Raw genomic sequence first — 25,504 nt, 5'->3', positions numbered from 1 at the left:
ACTTGGTGCAAATTACTGGAAAATTTCTGAACCCTATCGATATGGAACAAGACTATGTAAATGTGTATGGCAGAAAGTTATATAATCCTTATGAACTCACATGAACCAGGAGGCTACCTGAACTCCAGGACGGAAGTCGTGGGGAGTTGACCACATTTTCGGAAATTTTTACTTCAAAATTGGAAAACCTAGCTATCAAACGAAAGAAGACAACTCGCACGGCCATAATATTTTAAGATGAATACTTCTTAATTATCACCGGCCTTATTGCGTTTTAAGACACTTGGACCAGTATTGGTTGTTAAGCGATGGCGGAGGAGGCAAAAACAGTTATAGTGGCTAGATCATACCACTTTGTCATGTGAGAGGGGGTGAACTATTTTCACTACAACACATTACTATTGTTTTCAACGAACATTTGAAATACGTAAGTCAAAACACAAAGAGACATAAAAACAAAAACGGTTTTATTTGCTAATAATACAGAGATGTATAATATGAGTACAATAGCTTACTATATATAATCTTTTATTCTTTTATACGTTTCAGTCTTAAGCATGTGGCCATGCAGGAGCATCGCCAGCGTAGTTATCTTTTCAATGTCCAACCTTACGTGACTGGCGTTTGGTGAAGGAGAGAGTTCGATACAGCTGCCCTCTTTTGGATTTCTTGCCGTGATATAGGTTCGTCGGGGACCTTGGATACCAGGAGATCAAGTTGATCCTTTAAAACATCAAACCTTACTCCAGATGTCTTGGCAAGGCACAAAATAGCTTGGGGTCTTATACCCCAAGCTATATATATATATAAGTGTGTGTGTGTGTGTGTGTGTGTGTGTGGTGTGTGTGTGTGTGTGTGTGTGTGTGTGTGTGTGGTGTGTGTGTGTGTGTGCGTGTGTCTGTGTGTAGTATGTGGTGCTAAAAGAAAACTATAAGTGAGGAATAGTAAAAGACCTATCGGTAGATTTTATTATTCTCTCATCGTTTTCAGGCAGATTCTGTAGCCATGCTGGAGCATCGCAATATTGAATAATTGTATAAAAGCAAGCGTATAAATTGTTTAAATGCATGAAATAAACAAAAATATTTCGATTGTAACATCTTAAGTTCGGAAAACACCCGTAAAAACCAGAAATAATGAAAATATTATATAATTTCTTTAACATTAATATATTATATAACCTGCAAGTTATACTTCCTAGCTGGGGGTTATATATATATGAGCAATAGTGTATGAGCACAGGGTCTCTTTCTTTCTCTCTCTCTCTGTAGGTATATGTATATATATATATATATATATATATATAAAACTTTTAATACTTTTGATATATATTTAAAATAATATTAATTAATTAATTTTATGTATTGGCTTATGTTTTTCATTGTTTGATTTGCCTAATAGTGGTTTTATCTCTAATTTGATATAATACAATATAATATAATATATTTTACTATAAAATTAGATTTAATCCTAAATCTGATTTTTCCCTGTAAGTTTGGATTTATTCCCTAATATTTTATTATTAATTTATAGCGGTTCGGCAAAAGAGACCGATAGAATAAGTACTGGGCTTACAAAGAATAAGTCCCGGGGTCGATTTGCTCGACTAAAGGCGGTGCTCCAGCATGGCCGCAGTCAAATGACTGAAACAAGTAAAAGAGTAAAAGAGTAAAGAGTATATATATATATATATAGTTAAAGTTAATCCAAACAAGAAAGCACAAAAAAAAACACAACAACGCAAGGACGTGGAACAAATATAGTATTATTGGACGCTCAGGAAAGAAGGAAAGAAGGAGGGTTTAACGTTTCGAGCTCTTCGTCGGAAACATAGGAGAAGGAAAGATCCAGAGAAGGGAAGACAGATGAAAAAAAATCGCCAACGTTACACACGAGGTCACATTTATATATATATGTATGTGTGTGTGTGTGTGTTGTGTGTGTGTTGTGTGTGTGTGTGTGTGTGTGTGTGTGTGTGTATGCATGTATGTATGTATGTATGTATTCAAATACTGATAGAATTAGGAATGTTGGCAGGATCCAAGACATCATAAGGGACTTCTAAGGTCCTATTTCTTTTTCTGATTCCGTCACCAATTCTTTTCAAGTCTGATTGGAAACTAAAATAAAAAGAGAGAGAGAGAAGGACAAGAAAAAAAGAAATAAGAAAAATATAAACAAATACCTGTTTAACAAGTTGTCGTTAATACAGGTGAAATTCTATGCACGGAGGACATTCTATAAGTCTATCAGTGTCAATCAAGAATTTGATTTACCAAGATTTTATCACATGCTCTTCACCATTTTCAGCTCCGTTTCACGCACGCACACACACACACATATATATATATATATTATATTATATATATATATATATTAAAATATACATACATACATACATACATACATACATACATACATACATACATACATACATATATACATATATATAATTATATATATATATATATATATATATATAGTATATATATATATATATATATATACATATATATAAATCCTCTACCTAATAGTGAGGCCTCATTCTTTTGATGTCATTTTATTATTATATACCTCAGTTATTATCATATATCGTACAACATGATATCAGTTATATATATATAAGTATGTATAATATATATATATATATATATATATATATATGATAACATTTTCATGTCTCCACACTTTATCATTATAGTATTATATCATGTTATCACGTCACATTGTCACATTATGATGTATTATTTGATATCCTACCAATATCACATGTCGTATATATTCTCGCATAATTAAATATTCATACTTACACTTTGACACAACCAACAGCCTTCGGATCGTAGATATATTGTGTTTCAAAATCACCCAAGGAATTGGTCCCCTTTTGACTGAATACGTGGGTCAACGTTAAAACGTCAAAAGTTGTCGCTTTGTTAGGTAGGGCAGCAATGATGTCCTTCTCCGTTTTAGGTCTCTAGAGATGGAAAATGACGAACAAGATAGAAACGACAATAAATAGTTGTTCTAACAATAATAACGAACATATAGGAAGCAATGAATGATACAATTACTGGTATTGCGGGAGCTTGCTGGGTTGCAGAAAAGCTCGGTAGACGTAAAAATGAAACTGGGAAATTAAAATCATTGCAATGTATATTCACTGCAAGGAGACACGGCATGATGCTAAGACAAAATTTCGTATGTGTACATATATAGACGTAGGAGTGGCTGTGTGGTAAGTAGCTTGCTCACGAACCACATGGTTCCGGGTTCAGTCCCACTGTGTGGCATCTTGGGCAAGTGTCTTCTACTATAGCCTCCGGCCGACCAATGCCTTGTGAGTGGATTTGGTAGACGGAAACTGAAAGAAGCCCGTCGTATATATGTATATATGTATATATGTATGTGTGTGTATATATTTGTGTGTCTGTGTTTGTCCCCCCAGCATCGCTTGACAACCGATGCTGGTGTGTTTACGTCCCCGTAACTTAGCGGTTCGGCAAAGTTACGACCGATAGAATAAGTACTAGGCTTACAAAGAATAAGTCCTGGGGTCGATTTGCTCGACTAAAGGCGGTGCTCCAGCATGGCCACAGTCAAATGACTGAAACAAGTAAAAGAGAAAAGAGATATACTTACATATGAGTGTTGTTTGTGTGTGGCCTCTGTGTGTGTGTGTGTGTGTGTGTGTGTGTGTGTGTGTGTGTGTGTGTGTGTAATTATGTATGCATCTAAGTATCCTTAGATACACAAACACATATTCATTCGTCACACCAATTCCTTTCAAGCTCAGCATCATTTCTTCCTGAGACGAAGCCATAAACAACAAAATGACAAACTTACTTTGTCTTTTAACAGCGGTGACCTGAGCATCGATGGATAGTTTGCAGGGAAACCATATTCTTCATACTGCAGGAAATTGACAGCGGCATGTGTCACGCTACAGGTAAAAATTATTACGGCTAGAATATCTTTTAATTCTTCCTTTGAAGACACGTGACCTTTACCATCTTTCATTGGTAAACCCTGTAACAGAAAATAATAGAAGCTATTTCATATTCGACCGTATTTAAGTGTGAAATATTTTTGCTTAGAGATTAAGGGTTTATATATTTTGTAAGTGAGGTATTGTTAATCTTGTTTCGGTTTCAAAACGTGTGCTTATGTTGAGGGTAACGATGTTTTAAGCAGACTGGCAGTTAAATCTATTATATACCGTAAGAGACTGCAGCTGGTGTAATGGCATTGGTAGTAATTGATGCGCTACAGATTAGAGTTCGTGGGTTCAATTTCTAGACCAAGCGTCACGTGGTAAGACCGAAGGTTGTAACATAAAAGAGTTAAGGTGGCGAGCCGACAGAATAGTCAGCACGACGGACAAAATGCTTAGCGACATTTCATCCGTCTTTACGCTCTGAGTCCAAATTCTACTGAGGTCGACTTCACCTTTCATCTTTTCGGGGTCAATAAAATAGAGACCAGTTGGACACTGAGGTTGATGTAATTGATTTGCCCCTTCTTCCAATATTTCTTGGCTTCTACCAAAATTTCAACCAATATAATTTGAAGGGATGGTTGGATTAGACGAAGTATATCTCGTATAGATCAATAGAAGGAAAAAACAAAAATAGAATATTTTTAACCCCAGGACAAACCTTTCTGCATGCTTTTTTTCAGGCACAATGTATCTAGGACTAAATTTATAAAAAGAAAGTCTTCCACTTTATAAAACAGGTGGTTCTAATAATAAAGGTGTGTTGACTTATAGAACTAACAGGTTGAACGGTCCGGCGTAGGGATGTTGAGAAAAATAAGGAACCCTAATTCTATACAAGTTCACGGACAACAACAGCAACAATAACAACAACAAAAACAACAACCAGTCTCCAATAATTATAAACATCATTTACCTGTACGCCTCCATTCTCGTGTCCTACGGCCATACTTTCGATCCAGTTTTGTATCTCCCAGTCATTATCTACATCGTTTTCATCAGCTGAATTTGTAATTAAAACAGAAATGTAATTGGGAAAATTAAGAAAGATTAATTGGATAAAATTAATAAAACTTTTCTGGCTTCAGAGTTTGTAAGAATTATAGAAAAAAGATTAATATAAATGTCAACAACAAAAACTGAATGTCGTCGCAACTCAAGGTTCAGTTTCTAAAACAATAGAAAGAAATTAATTCCTTCGGTCAGGGCCCTTCAGTCTCTGACAACCACAGAGCATGGTTTGTTGTATTTGAAAATGAGGATGCTGCTACATGAGAAACGACGAGAAGAAAAAATGGAGAGGGAAGTTGATGCAAAAAGTGGAATTGGAGCGAGAAGATAAAGAAGGGTAGATAAAAACAGGAAAGGAAAGAAAAGAAAAGAAATTTAGAATTACGTCCCCTTTTACTGTAGAAGTCATAGCTAACTAGTTGTTGTAAAATTTAGTTCAACACTGTGGGCCCTTCTCCGTTGAATTATTTCAAACATTTTCTCGAAATAAAATTTCCAAATATGAAATATGAAAATCAAAAGGCTACCGACAAAAACTTCAAATTTTAAATTAAAAGATTGAAAATGAAATAAAGTAATATGTAAAAAAAAAAAAAAGTTTCTCTCCTTACAGAAACCTAAAGTTCTGAATGTTCAGTTTCTATCGAAATCTTTAGAAACAGGGCCCTTCAGTCTCTGATTCTATCCAATTATATGATAACCAGATGTGTCTGTGCACTAAACATGGTATATTCTTGCAGTTTTCTGCATATGCAAGTCTCTTACCTGCGTAATTTCTCCTCTGTTCCGGCGAGGCGACTTTCCGATGCCCGGTCGGGTAGGAGGGCACCGCGGCGTGCATGGAAGCCGCGGGCACGAGCCCGGCTGAAGCCGACCGCGGGTGCAGATCTCGGAGGTAGTAGCAAATATTCGAACGATAATGAGGTCACAGAGTATTTTGTTTTGTCCAATTTTTATTTGTTTTTTCCTGTCGCCCACCCTATTTATTGTCATGTAATACAAAAGGATAGATAAATAAATAGATGTAATTACCATAGTAGATGTCTATATAGTTGGAGACGTACTTATACACACAGTTGTACAATGCAAGCGAATCATCTCTGTAGTAGTATTTGGGTAAGACTTTCGGGTCATCAACCTGAAATTAGAGAACAGAGCTATGTGCCGAGCTAAACAGAGCAGTGTCAGAGAAACGTGTGCGTTATGTTTCAATACCTTTGCTGATGAAATCGGCAAGCCTCTGAGAAAAAGATCTTCAATGGATGAACGCCATTACGAAAGCAAGAAAAAAAACTGTGCGTTGCAGAAAGATTTCCTATATTTATGAGTTCAGATAACATTTTGAAGGTTAGGTACGAGAAACATACTTCTATTCGTAATATGTTCGAATAGAAGTGTTTCTTCCCAGTGTACTTAAATTGCAAGAAGCATAATTAACATAACTTCCTTACAGTAATTTCTTGTTCAATCTAAAAATATATTATAATGGTTGCCACCCAATGTCATGTGATATTATGGTTCTGAGGCCGGAAGTCTTCTCTTCAAATCACAAACCTGGAAAACAGCTTTTTAAACAGAAGACCACGCAGTTGTCTGCATATGCAAGTCTCTCATCTCATCGCCATCGATGTTGTCCAAAAGCGAGACAATGGCCGAGAGATATTGATGCCAGAGTCATCTCAGGCATTGCTACCAACATACAGAAGGACTATTAAAAGCCAGATTCTGTCCAGCGTTGTAGTAGTTCCACCAATCCATTCTAGACTAGTAATCTTTTGCTGGTATCGAAACTATAAAAGGTTGGATCTGCTGGATTTGAAAGCAAGACACTGCGAAAACAAGAATACAATAAACACTTACTTTCCTGCTTTGGAACTCTTTCATTGGAATTCCATCACCAAGAAAGTCCCATCGCTTTAAACTATAAAGAAATACAAACATAAAAACATGAATGGAATGGTTTATCACACAGAAATTATTTCTGCGAATCTATGTGAAGATATTGGTGATTATTTTGAAAAGTTCTGCAACAAATTGTACGTTCTGTGTGTATTTGTTTGTATGTTTGTATGTCTGCATACATGCATACACACAACATACATACACACACAACATGCACACACACAGACACATACCATACACACACACATATATATATGTATGAAAAGGCGGCGAGCTGGCAGAACCGTTAGCATGCCGGGCGAAATGCGTATCCGTATTTCGTCTGCCGTTACGTTCTGAGTTCAAATTCCGCCGAGGTCGACTTTGCCTTTCATCCTTCGGGGTCGATAAATTAAGTACCAGTTACGCACTGGGGTCGATGTAATCGACTTAATCCGTTTGTCTGTCCTTGTTTGTCCTCTCTGTGTTTAGCCCCTTGTGGGTAGTAAAGAAATATATATATATGTATGAGACTGGATTTTTTCTATGTGTGTGTGAGTGTATCTATGGCTCTACTTTTTTCGATATCCCTCTGTTAAATACCATATTTTATTTTTACAAGGGAAAAGTTTCAAATTCACTTCGAAATTTTGACTATTTCGCTTTCATCAGTTAGTAACTTCTCTTTGTTTTCCACGTCTTGTTACATATCAAAATTCAAGAAGTCTTTGGACAAATTCCTTTAAACCAAAATTCAAGAAGTCTTTGAACAAATTCCTTCAAACCAAATATTCAAGAAGTCTTTGGACAAATTCCTTCAAACAGTCCCGGACAAACCACCCACACCCAGATATGTCTCCGCAAACCATAACTCTCTGCTCGAATGGGCCTTGGTGCCCAAATCCTGAATTGAAAGACTTCGCCAGGTGGTGCTATTAAGTTAGACATGGCCTGGGCCAATACTGGCCAAAACCTTTCTAAGTTATTCTAAGTTATATCCCTATTTGTAAATGAGTGTATTTTTTAGAGCGAAGAAGCTAGTTCACATAAGTAGATGCTGAATAAATTAAAAGGCTTGAAGTATTAACGATATTATATTTACAGTTATTTCAGTAGGTTAGTCAAAGAGAAGTGAATATGAAACTATTCCGTGATACGAAGAGAGAGTATGAAGCCATACAAATTTAGCAAGGTTTGTTTTTTACTTTGTTTGAATTGTTGAGGAGATTTTCGAATCAATAAAACATGAGATGCTTTAAAACTTCAATGAACTTATACATTTTGTAAGTGAGGTATCTTTAATCTTGTTTCGGTTTCAAAACGTGTGCGTATGTTGAGGGTAACGACGTTTTAAGCAGACTGGCAGTTAAATCTATAATATACCGTAAGAGACTGCAGCTGGTGTAATGGCATTGGCAGTAATTGTTGCGCTACAGATTATGTTACTGACGAGGCAATTTATATCTAGACCGCAGATTTTTTTTGGAGGGTGGAGAGCTTGGTGAATAGCTTGAATTTTAATACGCAGATAATTTCTGGTGCTTCTAATTATCAATAGACTATTCAAAGTTCCTAGCTGCAAAATATATTTTCAATCATCTTTCGAACTTTGTCGATATGTACGATCCTTCTGATGACGAGATGAATGGGAGAACTTAGAAGCTTCTGGAATAAGTCACAATAGAAACCAAGTTTCTTTGATCAGCTCTAACACGCCTCAGTATAAAGCAAGCTTCTAGCTGTGCGGTGGGAGATTTCTACGAAGAGGGAAAGAAAGGAGCAAGATATTCCTTTCTACTCTAGGTGCAAGGCCCAAAATTTTGGGGGAGGGGCCAGTCGATTAGATTTATTGTCCCTGAAAGGATGAAAGGCAAGGTCGACTTCGGCGGATTTGAACTCAGAACATAAAGACAGACGAAATACCACTAAGCATCCCCCCAGTGTGCTAACGTTTCTACCAGCTTGCCGCCTTGACTGGAACAAGATATTGAGAATGGTATGATTTATGTAGAATTATTCAGTGCCAGCGTTGTTTTACATGGGATTGTGCCGTTTTAATGGAGTTGCTGGCAGTCATTTGACTAGTGCCGTCAGATACTGAATGTGTGGTCCACATCAATATATATATATATATGAATGTATGTATGTATTATGCACATATGTGCATAATATGTGCATTGAACTGGGCGCCACTCCATAGTGCCAAAGACTCCAAATTTGCCATCAAGATGTGGGACAAGATACTGCTATAGCCTGGGCTTAAGAGGTCCACAGCTCTTCAATATCCTCCCGAAGGACCTGAGAGACCTGCATGGGGTGGATGTAGGTGTCTTCAAAATAAAGCTGGACCTCTTCCCGTCAGGTGTCCCAGATGAACCAACTTCACGGCAGGAGGTGCAGATGAGGGCAGGTGCATCAAACTCTCTCATGCACCAAATATCAAGTAAAATCATGTAGCAACACCGAATGACGGTGCCCCAGCATGGCCACGGCTCGTGAGCTGAAACTAGATGAAAAAAATATGTATGCATGTATATACACCTGCTCACGTATATGTCTGTGTTTGTTGTGTTTGTTCAGAAAATGACTTACCTTTTGTCTATAAGTTGAAACATATGTTCGGTTCGAATTGGCATTATCTTTTCGGTTAAACTTCCAGGGTTTACAAGGCTTTTAAATGCATTACTACAAAGAAAATATGAAGCAGATCAAAAATGATGTAAATTCACTGAGGAAAGTTCCAAAGCAAACCAAAAGAACAAATATACAAACGTATACATATACTTAAAAACAGGTACCTGGGTCTTGTTCAAAACTTTGCCTGCGCTAGCGAAGATTTTCGCTCAGCGCCCTGTGTGTATATATGTATGTATGTTATATGTAGGCAGATTATGTCACAAGATCGCCATTGTGTGGACATGTTTTGATGTCACATGAACGCGTTCTCCATTTAAAGGGACCAAATAGGCACAGGAGTGGCTGTGTGGTAAGTAGCTTGCTAACCAACCACATGGTTCCGGGTTCAGTTCCATTGTGTGGCACCTTGGGCAAATGTCTTCTACTATAGCCTCGGGTTGGCCAAAAGCCTTGTGAGTGGATTTGGTAGACGGAAACTGAAAGAAGCCCATCGTATATATATATATATATATATATATATATATATATATGTGTGTGTGTGTGTATGTGTGTATGTGTGTGTGTGTTTGTGTGTCTGTGTTTGTCCCCCTAGCATTGCTTGACAACCGATGCTGGTGTGTTTTCGTGCCCGTCACTTAGCGGTTCGGCTAAAAGAGACCGATAGAATAAGTACTGGGCTTACAAAGAATAAGTCCTGGCGGGGTCGATTTGCTCGACTAAAAGGCGGTGCTCCAGCATGGCCGCAGTCAAATGACTGAAACAAGTAAAAAAAAAAAAAAAGAGTAAATTAAATGCTGTCGAGAAGTCAACGGCAGCAACATTAGACGAAAGATAAAGGGAACTTTAAAATGTTATTTTATTCACTTCTCATGGCAATTAAACGTATTAAACATTTGTTTCTATTTTAGAAAAAGAAGATTTATACATGTGTTGTTACTGGTAAAATTTCAAGAAAGCGACAAAGAAATAACAGCGGATTTATCTCTTGTTATTACAACAGCAAAATAAAAAAAAAAAACTCACAAATTGATGGCCAAAAGGAAAAGTGTGTGAGGTGCCAAAATCTTGTAGACTGGATGCGACACAGATATGTTTCTGTGTAGGGCAAGGACAACCACTTGCATCAATAAATGAGTTAAACCTGCAAAAATGTATACGTTTAAAGTTTTTGTGAATTTTTATACATTGGACATGGTGGTGGGTATGTCAGTCATGTATTTAAGTCAACTTCGGTGGAATTTGAACGCGGAATGTAAAGACAGACGAAATGTCGCTAAGAGTTTTGCCCGGCATGCTAACGATTCTGCCAGCTCGCCCACGTAATAATAATAATGATGTTTTCAAATTTTGGCACAAGGCCAGCAATTGCAGGGGAGAGCGTAAGGGGATTACATCTATCCCGGTGTTCAACTGGTACTTAATTTATTGACCCCGAAAGGATGAAAGGATGAAGGTAAGCTAAGCATTTTGTCCGGCATTCTAATCATTCTATCAACTCGCCAACTTTTGTGGAGATGAGTAAAGGGAATAAGGGCAGAAGTTTTGAAGGGAGAGAATGTCGACTACATCGTCCCCGTGCTCATATGGTACCTATTCTACCGTTCCCGAAAGAAAAAAAAAGGGAAAGAGGACCTTAGCGGTATTTGAACGGCGGCGAGCTGGCAGAAACATTAGTATGCCGGGCGAAATGCGTAGCCGTATTTCGTCTGTCGTTACGTTCTGAGTTCAAATTCCGCCGAGGTCCACTTTGCCTTTCATCCTTTCGGGGTCGATAAATTAAGTACTAGTTACGCACTGGGGGGTCGATGTAATCGACTTAATACCTATGTCTGTCTTTGTTTGTCCCCTCTATGTTTAATCCCTTGTGGGTAGTAAAGAAATAGGTATTTGAACTTAGAACGCAAAGAGCTGGAAATAATCCACCCCACCCCACCTCACCCTTGTTAAGCGTTTTGTTCTGCTAACGATTCTGCTATAATCACCGTAACTGGTACTTATTTCAACGATTCTGGAAAGCATAAAAAGCAAAGTCGATCCTCGGAATTTCCTGTCGTTTTTCCAGGCCGGATAAAATGAAGAAACAAACAAGTAGTCTGTTTGAATCCAATCGCCTGCACCCTTCCTGCCATTTCTAGAACATTTTGGCGTCTGTACCCAGAAATTACAGTTACCCGCATGTGTGTGTGTGTGTGTGTGTGTGTGTATCTCCATGCTTTTCCCCCATTACCTTTTTATTGCTGTTGTCGGTGTGTTTACGTCCTATAACTTAGCGGTTCGGCAAAAGGGGTCTATGGAATAAAGACTAGGCCTTAAAGAAGAAGAATAACCACTGGAACCATTCAACTAAAAATTCTTCAAGGCGATGCTCCAGTATGGTCGCAGTCTAATGACTGAAAGAAGTAAAAGTTAAAAGATTAAGAAAATACTATACCCAGATGAGCGGAAATTTGATGGCAGGTGGAGTCAGCCATGTTGAACCACATCTTAGCAAGAGTCCAGACGTAATGATCGTCCGTAGGAAGAAAGACCTTCAAGAAAATACAGATTGCGATATTTTAATGGTGGATGTATGGAAAGACAAATGAAATTAACTGGAACATACAGATATAGATATACATCTATGTGTAGGCACAATGGCCCAGTGGTTAGGGCAGCGGACTAGCGGTCGTTGGATTGCGGTTTCGATTCCCAGACAGGGCGTTGTGAGAGTTTATTGAGCGAAAACACTTAAAGCTCCACGAGTCTCCGGCGGGCGGGCGGGAGAGGGCGAACCCTGCTGTACTCTTTCAATAGGCGCAGCAGCGGCTGTGTGATAAGTAGCTTGCTTACCAGCCACGTGGATCCGAGTTCAGTCCCACCGCGTGGCACCTTGGGCAAGTGTCTTCTACTATAGCCTCGGGCCGACCAAAGCCTTGGTAGACGGAAACTGAAAGAAGCCTGTCATATATATATACATATATGTGTGTGTATGTGTGTGTGTGTGTGATTATGTTTGTGTGTCTGTTTGTCCCCGACAAAATGCTTGGCAACTGATGCTGGTGTGTTTACGCCCCCGTAACTTAGCGATCCGGCAAAAGAGACATATAGAATAAGTACTAGGCTTTATAAAGAATAAATCCTGGGAGCGATATTTCTTCGACTAAAGGCGGTGCTCTAGCATGGCCGCAGTCAAAATGACTGAAACAAGCAAAAAGAAATAAAAGAATGTATGTATTTACATGTATGGACGCGAGGCGTATGCTACAATTAAATACTCTGCGAGAGCAACTGGTGTTAGAGAGTAAATTGTAGGCTATATAATTATTTCTATGCAAACAACACTCGTAAAGACTTACATACACATAAAAATATATGAATACAATATATACAATATCATATTTATATAAAAGTGTTATAAATTGATTTTTTATTTCTGATAACTGCGTTAATAAATTCCCCACCCGGATGGGGCGCCAGTCCTTCGCAGGGTAACTCATTTTTGCCAGCTGAGTGAACTGGAGCAACGTGAAATGAAGTTTTTTACTCATTAAAACAACGCGTCACCCGTTCCGGGAATCGAAACCACAATCATATGATTCTGTGTGCAACACTTTAAGCACTTAGCCACACGACTCACTAATTGTAGATAGACTACTCTAAATAAAGTAAAGAACTGTTAACGAGTTGTAGTTTTATAAGTAACATTGAATATCACGTGATCACGTGACCGACCAGACCATCAGATGTTGCTACACATCGCTGGTCACTATGCGTTCGCATTGTTTTAGCCTTCGAATGACACCACCCCGCTGGCTAAGCGAGCAGGCCAACAGAAGAAAGAGTGGTGAAAGAGTACAGCAGGGATCACCGCTCAATAAATACACACAACGCCCCGTCTGGGAATCGAAACCGCGATCCTACGACCGCGAGTCCGCTGCCCTAACCACTGGGCCATTGCGCCTCCACAACATTGAATATAGTGATGTATAATGCAGTGAGTGGACGCAGTGTATTAGCGCTAGAAATGACTCCCAGCAAGTATCTTATTGGAAGTTGAAACCGGGGATTGAAATCGAGATAGTAAAATTACTTTTGAAAAGTAATTAACCTTTAATCCATCGAACAAAGGTTACAGCGTTTTAGCAGGTATTTGTCGAAATGGCGATAAATATCGAAAACCTCTGCTCTGACATTTAAATAGTCTACGGATTTGTTAATGTTGTTGAATTTGAAGCTATTATAGAAAACTGAAAGAGTCTCAGACTAAAATATACAGAAAAATATTGTTTAATAAAGAAAGAGACTATATTTTGAAACACTTACAGGATTACTTCGTCCTTTCCGTTGTTGTAGCTGTATAGCAATTGGTGTCAACTCATCTTCGTAATCCAGCATAAACAATGCAATGGGAACACAGACCTGGAATATAACAATATTAAAATAATACACGCACAGACGTACGCTCGCATGCGCTTACATGCACACATATACATACATATCGCCATGATAGATCGTTAGCCACTACACACATCTTTTTCTTTCCTTGTTTCTCTCCTGTTTTTTTCTGTGTCCCTTTCTGTAGAAGAGCGTAGGCTCGAAACGTAAGAGACTTTTTCTATTCCTGAGCGTTATACTAATACATCTGTTTGTTTTGTACACCACCTGTCTTCGTCTTTTGTTTTTTTTTGTTTTTGTAAACTCTCCCTATATATATGTGTGTGTGTGTGTGTGTGTGTGTGTGTGTGTGTGTGTGTGTGTCTTTGTGTTTGTATGTTTATATACACTTGCACATCAATGCATACACATGCACATATATACATATATATATATGTGTGTGTACATGTGTGTGTATGTGTATGTGTGTCTGCGTGTGTAGATATACAGATATATAGATATGCATAAGCATATATATATAGATATGCATCACGGACTTCCCCGTTGTTAGATGACGTATGAGGGTTCGGTGATTTCATCCCGAACAATATCACAGGTGATTCGTTTATAGCTATCCAAATGTTTGTGTTCAGATAAGCCCACTCCCTCCGTCAAACTGACATTACCTGTACAGGTGCACCATATATAGGCTGTTCCGTTGATCGGATCAACTGAAGCACGCATCGTGAACCTGACTTTTTCAGGCTTTGGATTGATGTAGGGTTCATTCGAAGCCTGAAAGAGATGAGATCCCGTTTGGAACCCGCGAAACTTAAAGTAGCACGAAACCGAACCAAGCTGTTTTAAGAAACACATGTAACCCTTACTGAATGTGTTCATTGCTCTTTCATTCGTTCGTCCGCTTTCAGAATGTCGTCCAATTTGGTCACCTACGTTTGTGTGTGTGCGTGTGTGTATATGTATGTATATCTGTTTCTTTATTGCCCACAAGGGGCTAAACACAGAGGGGACAAACAAGGACAGACAAACGGATTAAGTCGATTACATCGACCCCAGTGCGTAACTGGTACTTAATTTATCGACCCCGAAAAGATGAAAGGCAAAGTCGACCTCGGCGGAATTTGAACTCAGAACGCAACGACAGACGCAATACCGCTAAGCATTTCGCCCGATGTGCTAACGTTTCTGCCAGCTCGCCGCTGTATATGCATGTATATCTGTGTATGTGTGAGTGTATGCGTGTTTGCATGCGTATCTGTTTATGAGTGTATGTGTGTATGCATGTGTACCTTTGTATGTGTGTTTATATGTGTATGCATACATATATAAGGCGGCGAGCTGGCAGAAACGTTAGCACGCCGGGCGAAATGCGTAGCCGTATTTCGTCTGCCGTTACGTTCTGAGTTCAAATTCCGCCGAGGTCCACTTTGCCTTTCATTCTTTTGGGGTCGATTAAATATGTACCAGTTACGCACTGGGGTCGATGTAATCGACTTAATCCGTGTGTCTGTCCTTGTTTATCCCCTCTGTGTTTAGCCCCTTGTGGGCAGTAAAGAAATAATATATGTGTGTATATGTATATCTGTGAATGTGTGTATGCATGTGTACCAATGTGTGTGTGTGCGTGTGTGTGTGTGTCTGTATGCGTGTATGTAACTTACATCAAATCTTTGATTGTGGCCAATGCCTTCCAAAATTTCTAAGTCTGCGTAAAACAGTCGCTTCTTTTCGATTAGTCCTTCCAATGTTTCTCCATCCAGAACTGGTTTCATCATCTCCTCATCCACTGCAAGTCTACAAGAAGCAAGAAATAAAATGAGGGAAAAGGAATCAGAGGAATTTGTTGACCGCCTGCATTTGCAAAAACCCTCATGAAATAAAGTTGATGGAATTTAGATAAATTCAAATGTCGCAGAGAGAAAGGATCTTTGAGAAAAGTCTTTGAGTCAAAGAGAACCAAAATGATTTCTTTCTCTCGCTGAAGATAACGATTCGCTTATAGAAACGTTCGTTTTCCATCTCCCCATAATACACACACACACACACACACACACACACCACACACACACACACACACACACACACACACACACACACACACACAAACATAAGCTACGCACATACGTCTGTATTTCTCATCCTTTACTCGTTTCAGTCGTGCCCTGATGAGGCATCTTCTTGAAGAATTATTTTAGTCGAATGAATTGACCCCCGTATTAAATCTCTTTTTTTTTTACCCTGGTACTTTTGCTATCGGTATCTTTTGCCGAATCTCTAAGTATTGAAGACGTAAAGAAATCAACGTCGCTTTTCAGGCGATGGTGGGAGACAAACACAGACACAAAGACACACACTCACACAAGCATACATACATACATGCATACAGGCTTCTTTCAGTTTCCGTCTACCAAATTCACTCACAAGGCTTTGGTCGGCCCGAGGCCATAGCAAAAGACAGTCGGCCAATATGCCATGCTGTGAGACTGATTGGATAGTGAACTTCTTGCTACATAACCATGAATGCGCCTGTAGCATCTTATCATCGAACTCAAAACATGAGTAGAAGTATTTTAATCTTTTGTATTTTTAATCGGCAGGAGTTACAGTGTGGCTCAAGGGCCGAGAATTTCTTGCTTGACCCTTATCAAACTGCAGTTTGATAATATATAGACAATGGCCAATCTGAGGTTATGTCAGATAATACTCGCTCCAGAGAACAAAAGAATTGTCTCGAGGAAACGAAACCAATATTTAACTGAATGAAATCTATTATTGTCTAAAAACAAAAATTAAAGACATTTTCTATAATAGCTTCAAATTCAACAACTTTAACAAATCCGTAAACTATTTAAATGTCAGAGCAGAGATTTTCGATATTTATCGCCATTTCGACAAACACCTGCTAAAACGCTGTAACCTTTGTCACTATCACCCAATTCGATGGATTAATAAAATGTGAATTTTGGCACAAGGCCAATAAGTCCGGCGGTGGAGATGGTACATCGATTACATCCACCCCAGTGTACAACTGGTACTTATTTTATAGATCCCGAAGGGATGAAAGACAAAGCGACCTCAGCGGAATTTGAACTCAGAACGTAAAGACGAACGAAATACTGCTAGGCATGTTAACCGGAGTGCTTAATAATTTTGCCAGCTCACCGCCTTAAATTCATCTGGAATATTCTGTGGATTTTGGTGAAGCTTAGCGAGCCCCTAATATTTAAATTACTCCTGTTTAAATATACAATTGTTCTAAATAGGGAAAATATTGACTTACTTTGAAGGGATTTCTTCACACAGTTTTATTGATTTGGGGTTACAACCATTAAGTCGTTGATATCCAAACCACGTGTCATCGTGCCAGTATTCACAAACCTGTGGTGTATAACAAAGACAACAAGGGGCTAAACACAGAAGGGGACAAACAAGGACAGACAAACGGATTAATTCGATTACATCGACCCCAGTGCGTAACTGGTACTTAATTTATCGACCCCGAAAGGATGAAAGGTAAAGTCGACCTCGGTGGAATTTGAACTCAGAACGTAAAGACAGACGAAATACCGCTAAGCATTTCGCCCGGCGTGCTAACGTTTCTGCCAGCCCGCCGCCTTTCTCTTTATATAATCTCGGATAATAATATCTAATGTATCCTTTTTTAAGTCGTTCTATCATTTGGGTGAGATCTAGTTTCTATTTCTAGTGGATAACGCAACCACATAGTGACTCACGCAACTTGGCCTTACACTGGTGCAGATCAACGACAGATGTACAAAACTGCCGACGCATTCAAGAAAAAATCCAATATGTTATTCATTTCGATACAAACACTCCCTTGTCACTCGTCCTCATCGAAATGACTCTACACTAATGGTGCTCTGTTGTAAACCTTTAAGCTACGACGCTATACTTCACATCATGTGATAGAATTTTTCAAAGACTTACCTTTGGTTTCGTGATCCCTTCTTTGTAGTAAATGTTCGTCAGATCATCCAACGTCTCCCAGGAATCTGTTGTGATTGAACTTATCCAGTTCTTCAGCTTAACCTCCAACTTGGTTGTGAATAGGAGTTTCTGAAATAAAATGTTTCATTTCGTTTAAGGAACGAAAGGCAACGTTTACCTTGGCATAAAAGAACATAACTGATTCGGAAGCTGTATTAGTTCGATGCTGTACACAAATGTTCCATCATCCCATGCACAGAGGGGACAAAGAAGGACAGACAAACAGACTCTTCCCTGCTGTCGGGCAGAGAGGAGCAGAAAAAAAGGGTTCCATATGTCCTTATAAAATTATATGGCTCCAAAGACTTTTAGTCTCTTATTGGTCGAAATAATTTACTTCACAAAGGTAACCTACAGTTTTGGTAACGAATTTGATGTCGATTAATCAACACCCACCTAATAAATTGTACACGTATTAAATTATATGAAAATATCTCTTTTTAATCTCTGTGATTAAGCTAGACTATTTTAAAACTTCCGGCTCTGTAATTATCAATGCATTATTCTAACCAACAACAAGATACATTGAGAACTATTCTCTTGTTATTTAAGAAATTCAACGTAAAATATATGGAAACAACTTTGTTCTTATATCTATGAATTAAACTTCAACTTGTGTGTACACATCTGTGCATATATGTATGTATATATATATATATATATATATAATTAATAGTTATCGCCAAGCTAATATGGTAGTCCATAAATATAAGACTAAAGCTGCCGCTGATTAGCTCCAAGAGGCCATCTTGGAGCTAATCAGCGGCAGCTTTAGTCTTATATTTATGGACTACCATATTAGCTTGGCGATAACTATTAATATCCAGTAACGCTGCCGTAGTCTCCTTTAGAGAGACTTAGAAATTTTTATATTTTTATTTTTATTTATATATATATATATATATATATATATATATATATTCTTACCTTATATGAATCTGAGAATTCTTCATCAGCAGGCAAGCTTTCCAACTGTTCAATTAAAAGTAGAAAAAGATTATCAAAATTGATTACATTATTTAACTCATTATAATAAATTATATTAATGGCGGTTGATTGGTAAGACCAGTGAAGTGACCGTCAATTTGATCTTGAATCCCTTAAATTCCGAGTTCAAGTCCTACAAGGATTCCTGCGGAAGAGATCGATAATATAAAGCAGCAGTCAATACTGATGCGGTTGTGATCACTTGAATCATCAGCAGACCCTCGATAAAAATGTTCGATCTGATGTCGATGGTTGGCAATTTTCTGATTGATTACAACTGGACATGGCTACGATTATCAGGGAGAGGCAGAGGTTGGTGTATAGTCAACTGAATTCTCAAACACCAGTATATCACTGGTACCTATATATTGACTCCAGTGAAGGTGTTGAGTGATATTAAAATCAAAGCAGAACTAGATCGAATCTGAGCAACGAATGCTGAGCGAACATTTGTTTTTAATGAATCAACATTTAATAGTTACCTCCCTTGCATGTTTTGACTTCAATTCTCACAAACGTTGAGGGTTTTTGTTTTTGTTTTTTTTACCTGTAAAATGCCTTGGGGTGCCTTTCCACCAGACTAAAAGATATAATATGGAACTAAGTAGTATCGACCCTTATCTTTTATTTCAATAATACCGGTGGAATAGGGAGGGGAAGTTTGCAACTCTTCCTTGCTAGAAAACTTTATCCAGGAATGCATTCAAGAGAAGACCTTTCCAAGAGCTGTTATATAGTCAGTCCTAACTTATGGAGGTCCGAGATCCATCCATATATTCTGAATATACATTTTTGAAAAAAAATTTATTGACAGGATTGGATAATATATTTTTTAAAAGATTTCAGGGATTAAAAAATTACAAAACCAAACGCAAGTGTAAAATAATTAATTTTACGTTGAAAGGAAGTAAAGGTGTTGAGCCAACTTTTCGCGCTGTGTTTCTTTCTGCGAGTCTTTTCTGTATTTATTTTGCTGCTACAGTTTTTTTTTTATGATTATAAAGATGAAAGCGATGTCTTCCGTGCTGGCTTCGCCCTCATTTGCTCTTTGAATTACGAAAACAATTACAGAAGAATATAAATTACTAGCTGTATCGCCCGGCGTTGCTCGGGTTTGTTTCGACCCTGTAGAATTGGAATTTTTGAAAAGTAAAAATTTTGCATTATGTAGCTTGTTATTCTCTTTATTTCTGGTTGAAATACACCGGAAAATGGCGACACAGCAGTCAAAAAATCGTAAAAAATAGGGATTTTGATAGAAAACATTTTTGGTGTTAACATGGTCTGATTTGAATTTTTTCTTCTACGGGAGGAAGAGTAAGCCTTCTTCTATCATACTCTCAATTTTGGTCAACTTGCACCGCAGGGTCTTGGCGGAGATAGTGTTAGTTGAAGGCTACCAAACCTGCCATACACAGACAACTTCAGCTTTATATAGAGAGAGAGCTATGTGAACATATTAAAACTATACTCACCATAGTAGGACGTCCTCTCTGATATTTCAACTTGTACATCTCACGTGTGTACTTGATTTCGTTTTCTCGTTGCTCCTTATCCGGATCATTCTGTGGTAAGAATGTATTCCAAGGATAAAGGAAATAATGGACCGATGGCCTTATCCAACGGAAAACAGGAAACACTACGCTCTTTCTAGTAAATCCACGTACCAATTCCACTGTTTGTATGAACCAAGTTGTAGATGTTAATTCGATTGTAGCCTTTTCGGTCCAAAGTTCAATTTTTTTCACTTCTGTGAACGATTCCGGGAGTTCAATATCAAAAGTGTCGAGGGCCCCGATTTTAAAATCCCTTTTCCAGAAGTTGTCCACAAGGATCTTCTCACTTTCGTTATCCGAAGTATCGTATAATATAGCATAAACGTTAGCATCGGTTGCTGCTCCTTTCTGGTCACCGGTTCGAATCCGGAGTGTAATGCTATTTTTGGATTGCGTAAGACCCATTTCTGCTTATAAGAAAATAGAGAATGAAGAACTCAAATATGTTATTATAGTTGGGCCAAAAGCAGTTCGAATCCGGAGTGCGGTGCCACCGTTTGATTGCGCCGTACCCGTTTCCGTCAATAAAAACTAGAGAATGAAAAAATAACGGCTGTAGTTTTCTATGTGCTTGTGTGTGTGTGTGTGTGTGTGTATCTTTTACCTTTTAACATTTACTTGTTTCAGTCATTAAACTGCGGCCATGCTGAGGCAGGCCACCGCCTCGAAGGGTTTTACTGGAACAAATCGACTGCACTACCTACGGTTTTGTTAAATCTGGTACTTTTCCTATCGGTCTCTTTTGTCGAACGGGTAAGTTACGGAGATCTAAACAAATCTTCAGTGATTGTTGAGGCTTTGAAAGTTTCCTTCTATAAAATATATTCACAAACCATCGGTCGGCCTGAAGCTACGATAGAAGTCACTTGCTCGGGTGCCGCGCGGTGGGACTGAACTGGAAACCACGTTGATGCAAAGCTAGCTTCTTACCCACATAGCTACGCCGCGCTCATAATAATTTAAGGATTATAATGCGTGATCCTACAACATAGTATTGCTTCGGTTGATGTGAGGAGCTGGTTGACGATTTCAAAATGTCAAAATATTCGCTGTAAATTGACGAGGGTTGATTATATATATATATATATATATATATATATAATAAGATATATATATATATATATATTATATATTATATATATATATTGTATATATATATTATATAGTTATATATATATATATATATATATATATATATATATATTATATATATATATATAGTAATGTGTGGTGTGTGTGTGTGTGTGTGTTGTGTGTGTGTGTGTAGAATTCTTATGTGATTATGTGTTAGATATATATTTCTTTACTATCCACAAGGGGCTAAACACAGACGGGACAAACAAGGACAGACAAACGGATTAAGTCGATTACATCGACCCCAGTGCGTAACTGGTACTTAATTTATCGACCCCGAAAGGATGAAAGGCAAAGTGGACCTCAGCTGAATTTGAACTCAGAACAAAAAGACAGACGAAATACCTATTTCTTTATTACCCACAAGGGGCTAAACACAGAGGAGACAAACAAGGACAGACAAACGGATTAAGTCGATTACATCGACCCCAGTGCGTAACTGGTACTTAATTTATCGACCCCGAAAGGATGAAAGGCAAAGTGGACCTCGGCGGAATTTGAACTCAGAACGTAACGGCTGACGAAATGGGGCTACGCCTTTCGCCCGGCGTGCTAACGGTTCTGCCAGCTCACCGCCTTCATTATGCGTTAGGTATATTGTTAAAACCTGACACGGAAGAGGATCTATAGAGAAATATTGTCGCTACAGTCTGTGGTATCATTGCACTTTGTACAAGTCTAATTATGATCGTTCACGTACCCGGAGTCCAGCTCGAGGTGCTGATATGGAAACAGCTCCAGTAACTGCAGCGGAACACTGATCACTTTCATGTCCATACATGTTCTCATATTCTCTGACTGGGAATCCATTTTAAGCGCTCGCTCAAGGACCGAAGTGCTTTTGGTAAGATTCTTGACAAAATTATGGTTTGCGTTTCATAAATGAAAAAATAATCAAGATTAAATGCTAGCAAACGAGTTACAGGTATATACCTGCAAGTAGAAAGAGATTATGCACGGTATCGTGTTGCCAACCATATGGTCTCGGGTTCAGTCCCACTAATTATCAACAGCTTAAACAAGTCTCTCCTACGATATATATATATATATATATGCAAAATGCTAATTCTAAAATGTCTCAAAGAGATCAACGCAGTAGTTGTAACTTCATCATTAATCAGCGCAAGATGTTCTCTTGAGGTTAAAAAATCGCAACAAAGTCCGTTCGAACGGACAGCCATATTGAAATGGCTACGAATATTATTTATATATATATATATATATATATAATTTTAATCCAAACGGGAAAACAAAAAAACAACAACAATGGAACAATTACAGTATTATTATTAATAGGCGCTCCAGGTGTGTGAAAGCACGTGGTTGAATATATAGAAAATAGTAAAAAGTGAAAAAACTACAGAAGGCTTGTTTTAAAAAGGTTAAAAATATTTTGAGTCAATATGTCTGAAGAATGTTATAAATTTTTTTTCATACAAGACATAGTTTTTGAAGAAATGACCGGTTTCGCGTTCAGCTTTTCAAATTTCTTACATCGGTCATTTCTTCAAAACTATTGGCTAACTGGCAAAATGACCATTCCGAAATATAACAATATATATATATATATATATTATATATATATATATATATATAATATATATATATATATATATATATATATATCTGTGTGTGTGTATGTTTATGAGTGTATATTAAATATACACACGCACATATAGGTATATATCTGTGTGTGTGTGTGGAAAAGAAACTTGTTTTGTGACACGTAATTCTCTTAACTTTTATTATTGAATAAAACGCACTCGCGCCTGCGCACACCCTGGCCATTTCTTTCAATTCTTTCACCCTTTCTCTGAAGCTCTAGTTTTCAATTTCCTATTTCAACAATTTTTTTCGTTGTTGTTGAAAGACAACTTTCGAATGACAAAAGAGATTGCTCTCATTGTTTGTCTCAAAACTGTGAAGAAAGAATTTAATCGTTTGACACGGACCAGTGCAGCGAATACACAGAACACCTACAATAAAATCATACGTAAGAATCAAATACGTATGTATGTAAGTGAATGCATGTTTGTGTGAGTGTCTGTCTGTACGTATGTTTGGATGTATATATATATATATATTGTGTGTGTGTGTGTGTTTTGTTGTGTATTGTGTGGACGCCCCCGGACATGAAGTAGGCTAGGCCAATACGTAGATATAGAGGGAGAAGTCTAGACGTCGAGGGAGGAGAGTTGAGTAGCGGTGAGAGTCGGAGTAGAATGGAGTGGAGGAGAGGGCTTCAGAAAGTACGACATAACAGTGGCGACGAGGATTCGTAGCTCACACAGCCACCGTGTAGTATTGCGACAAAACAACATATATATATATATATATATATATATATATATATATTGCAAATACACACACACACACACACACACACTATATATATATATATTATATATATATATATATATATATATATATATATATATATATATATATAATCAATGTATGTAGAAGTACAGAAATACACTCAGACACACTCAGACATACATATATTTCTAATGGTACACAAAATATTTTAGTAATTTCTTTTTATAGAATTCCTAATAAAATTTAATTACAAAACTATGCAGGATTTCTTTAAACAGGGAATGGTTATGAAGGTCCACCTGAGTAAATAGGAACCGAAGGGGTTCGATATCTAAAAAAAAGGGTTGGGGACCGATGATCTACATCCACTGGTTTAGCCCTGACCAGAGGGTTGCAAAGTGTGCTGTGTGGAGGCTTTGAGGGAAGGATTTCGACACAAAAGACCAGAACACCTCAACAAGTCCACAATAACACCCTGGGAACCAAATGCTCGACGGAGACGGGGAATCAAAACTATCTCTCATCTTCCTACAGTGTAGGCCTTTTGGTTGGGTATGTGTGTTTGTATGTATGTGTGTGTGTGTGTGTGTTCATGAGTGTGTATGAGTGTATATGTGTGTGTATAAGTATGTGCGTGTGTGTATGTGTCTGTGTGTCGTAATTAAACTTTACTTTAACCACGATATATTGAACACATATATATATATATATATATATATATATATATATATACACATACGCACACACACTCACCCATACACACAAACGCACATAAACACACACGCAAACATATACACACAAGGGTGGTGCCCCCCCTCCTTAACCTGCTTCCTCCATCTGCGGCGATGACAGGCATTGCTCTCCCAGTCGGTCTCCTACACATCACAGGCCTTTAATAACTTACACAGTCCTTAAATCGCAGCCTTGATTTCTGCCGGGGAATGGTTGTTGTTTGAGCGATCCAAAAACGTGATAACAGAAGGACCGTGAACTCGACTGTATGCAGGGGGATCCAGCAACTCAAAACCTAATTTTTCAATGGTTTCAATGGTGTGTGCAGCCGTGTGTGCAGCCGTGTGTGGGCGGCCGTTTGTGGGTGTACATTTCGTGCAGCAATAACACCCGTCCCGGCAATAGACCTCAACATGTGGTGCAACTTACTGGTTCCAGATTTTTGGCCAGCATTTCAGTGTAGCCAACACTGGTGACTGTGAACTCACTTTGCAAACAATATCCCAGTATAGACCCTTCTGCGTCCCAAAAATAAAACGGTTAGCATCACATTTTTTGCGGAAAGTTGAATCTTGATTTTCTTTTTTCATCGGCAATTCTGGTTGTTTCCACTGCAGACTTCGCCTTTTGGATGGGGCCAGGTCTTATCTCCTCTGATTATTCTCTCCATAAAATGTTTGCTTTCATCGTTGCTGCTGTCCAATAAGCATTTTCTCTTTGGTAATCCCTCTTGGTGCTCATCTTGCCTACGCTTTACAGAAGCGAAGCTTGTCATGGATGATTTCGGATGCAGAACCATGACCAACTGCGGAGAACACGCCATTTCATCGATGGTCACTAGTCGGTCCGCCAGAACCATCCCTTAAGCTTC

The 25,504-nt window shown here is 38.2% G+C and overlaps 2 protein-coding genes and 1 long non-coding RNA gene across 6 annotated transcripts in view; 1 reads left to right on the top strand and 2 right to left on the bottom strand.

Annotated features, from left to right (window-relative positions):
* The window catches only part of LOC115221275 (allene oxide synthase-lipoxygenase protein), a 34,823-nt gene extending 24,784 nt beyond the window's left edge, over positions 1 to 10,039 (top strand). The window contains exon 16 of the mRNA XM_036511054.1: positions 10,015 to 10,039. The gene's annotated coding sequence lies outside the window, so the exon portion shown is untranslated. The remainder of the gene's footprint in view (positions 1 to 10,014) is intronic.
* The window catches only part of LOC115221688 (allene oxide synthase-lipoxygenase protein), a 29,811-nt gene extending 8,851 nt beyond the window's left edge, over positions 1 to 20,960 (bottom strand). For 2 of the 4 annotated variants that reach the window (XM_036511053.1, XM_036511052.1), the window contains exons 1-15: positions 20,368 to 20,960; positions 18,833 to 18,877; positions 17,846 to 17,974; positions 17,178 to 17,275; positions 15,559 to 15,691; positions 13,826 to 13,921; positions 11,955 to 12,051; positions 10,547 to 10,664; positions 9,479 to 9,571; positions 6,866 to 6,926; positions 6,038 to 6,143; positions 4,911 to 4,996; positions 3,844 to 4,026; positions 2,811 to 2,974; positions 2,004 to 2,120 (exon numbers count right to left, since the gene is read on the bottom strand). In XM_036511053.1, the coding sequence (XP_036366946.1) occupies positions 2,006 to 2,120; positions 2,811 to 2,974; positions 3,844 to 4,026; positions 4,911 to 4,996; positions 6,038 to 6,143; positions 6,866 to 6,926; positions 9,479 to 9,571; positions 10,547 to 10,664; positions 11,955 to 12,051; positions 13,826 to 13,921; positions 15,559 to 15,691; positions 17,178 to 17,275; positions 17,846 to 17,974; positions 18,833 to 18,877; positions 20,368 to 20,853 (2,010 nt within the window). In that variant the 5' untranslated portion in view covers positions 20,854 to 20,960 and the 3' untranslated portion in view covers positions 2,004 to 2,005. Of the gene's footprint in view, positions 1 to 446; positions 1,271 to 2,002; positions 2,121 to 2,810; positions 2,975 to 3,839; positions 4,027 to 4,910; positions 4,997 to 6,037; positions 6,144 to 6,865; positions 6,927 to 9,478; positions 9,572 to 10,546; positions 10,665 to 11,954; positions 12,052 to 13,825; positions 13,922 to 15,558; positions 15,692 to 17,177; positions 17,276 to 17,845; positions 17,975 to 18,832; positions 18,878 to 20,367 lie in introns of those variants that run through there. The other 2 variants (XM_029791893.2, XR_005002955.1) reach the window with 2 other exon arrangements.
* Positions 447 to 24,649, bottom strand: LOC118767061. Its single transcript, XR_005002956.1, has 2 exons — positions 24,597 to 24,649; positions 447 to 794 (listed from the first exon to the last, which is right to left on the bottom strand). It is a non-coding gene; the product is annotated as an uncharacterized LOC118767061 (long non-coding RNA).
* Between the last annotated feature and the right edge of the window lie 855 nt (positions 24,650 to 25,504).

Source organism: Octopus sinensis, linkage group LG18 (genome assembly GCF_006345805.1).
Source record: "Octopus sinensis linkage group LG18, ASM634580v1, whole genome shotgun sequence".
Taxonomy (NCBI): domain Eukaryota; kingdom Metazoa; phylum Mollusca; class Cephalopoda; order Octopoda; family Octopodidae; genus Octopus; species Octopus sinensis.
This window is presented reverse-complemented; position numbering and strand designations above follow the sequence as displayed.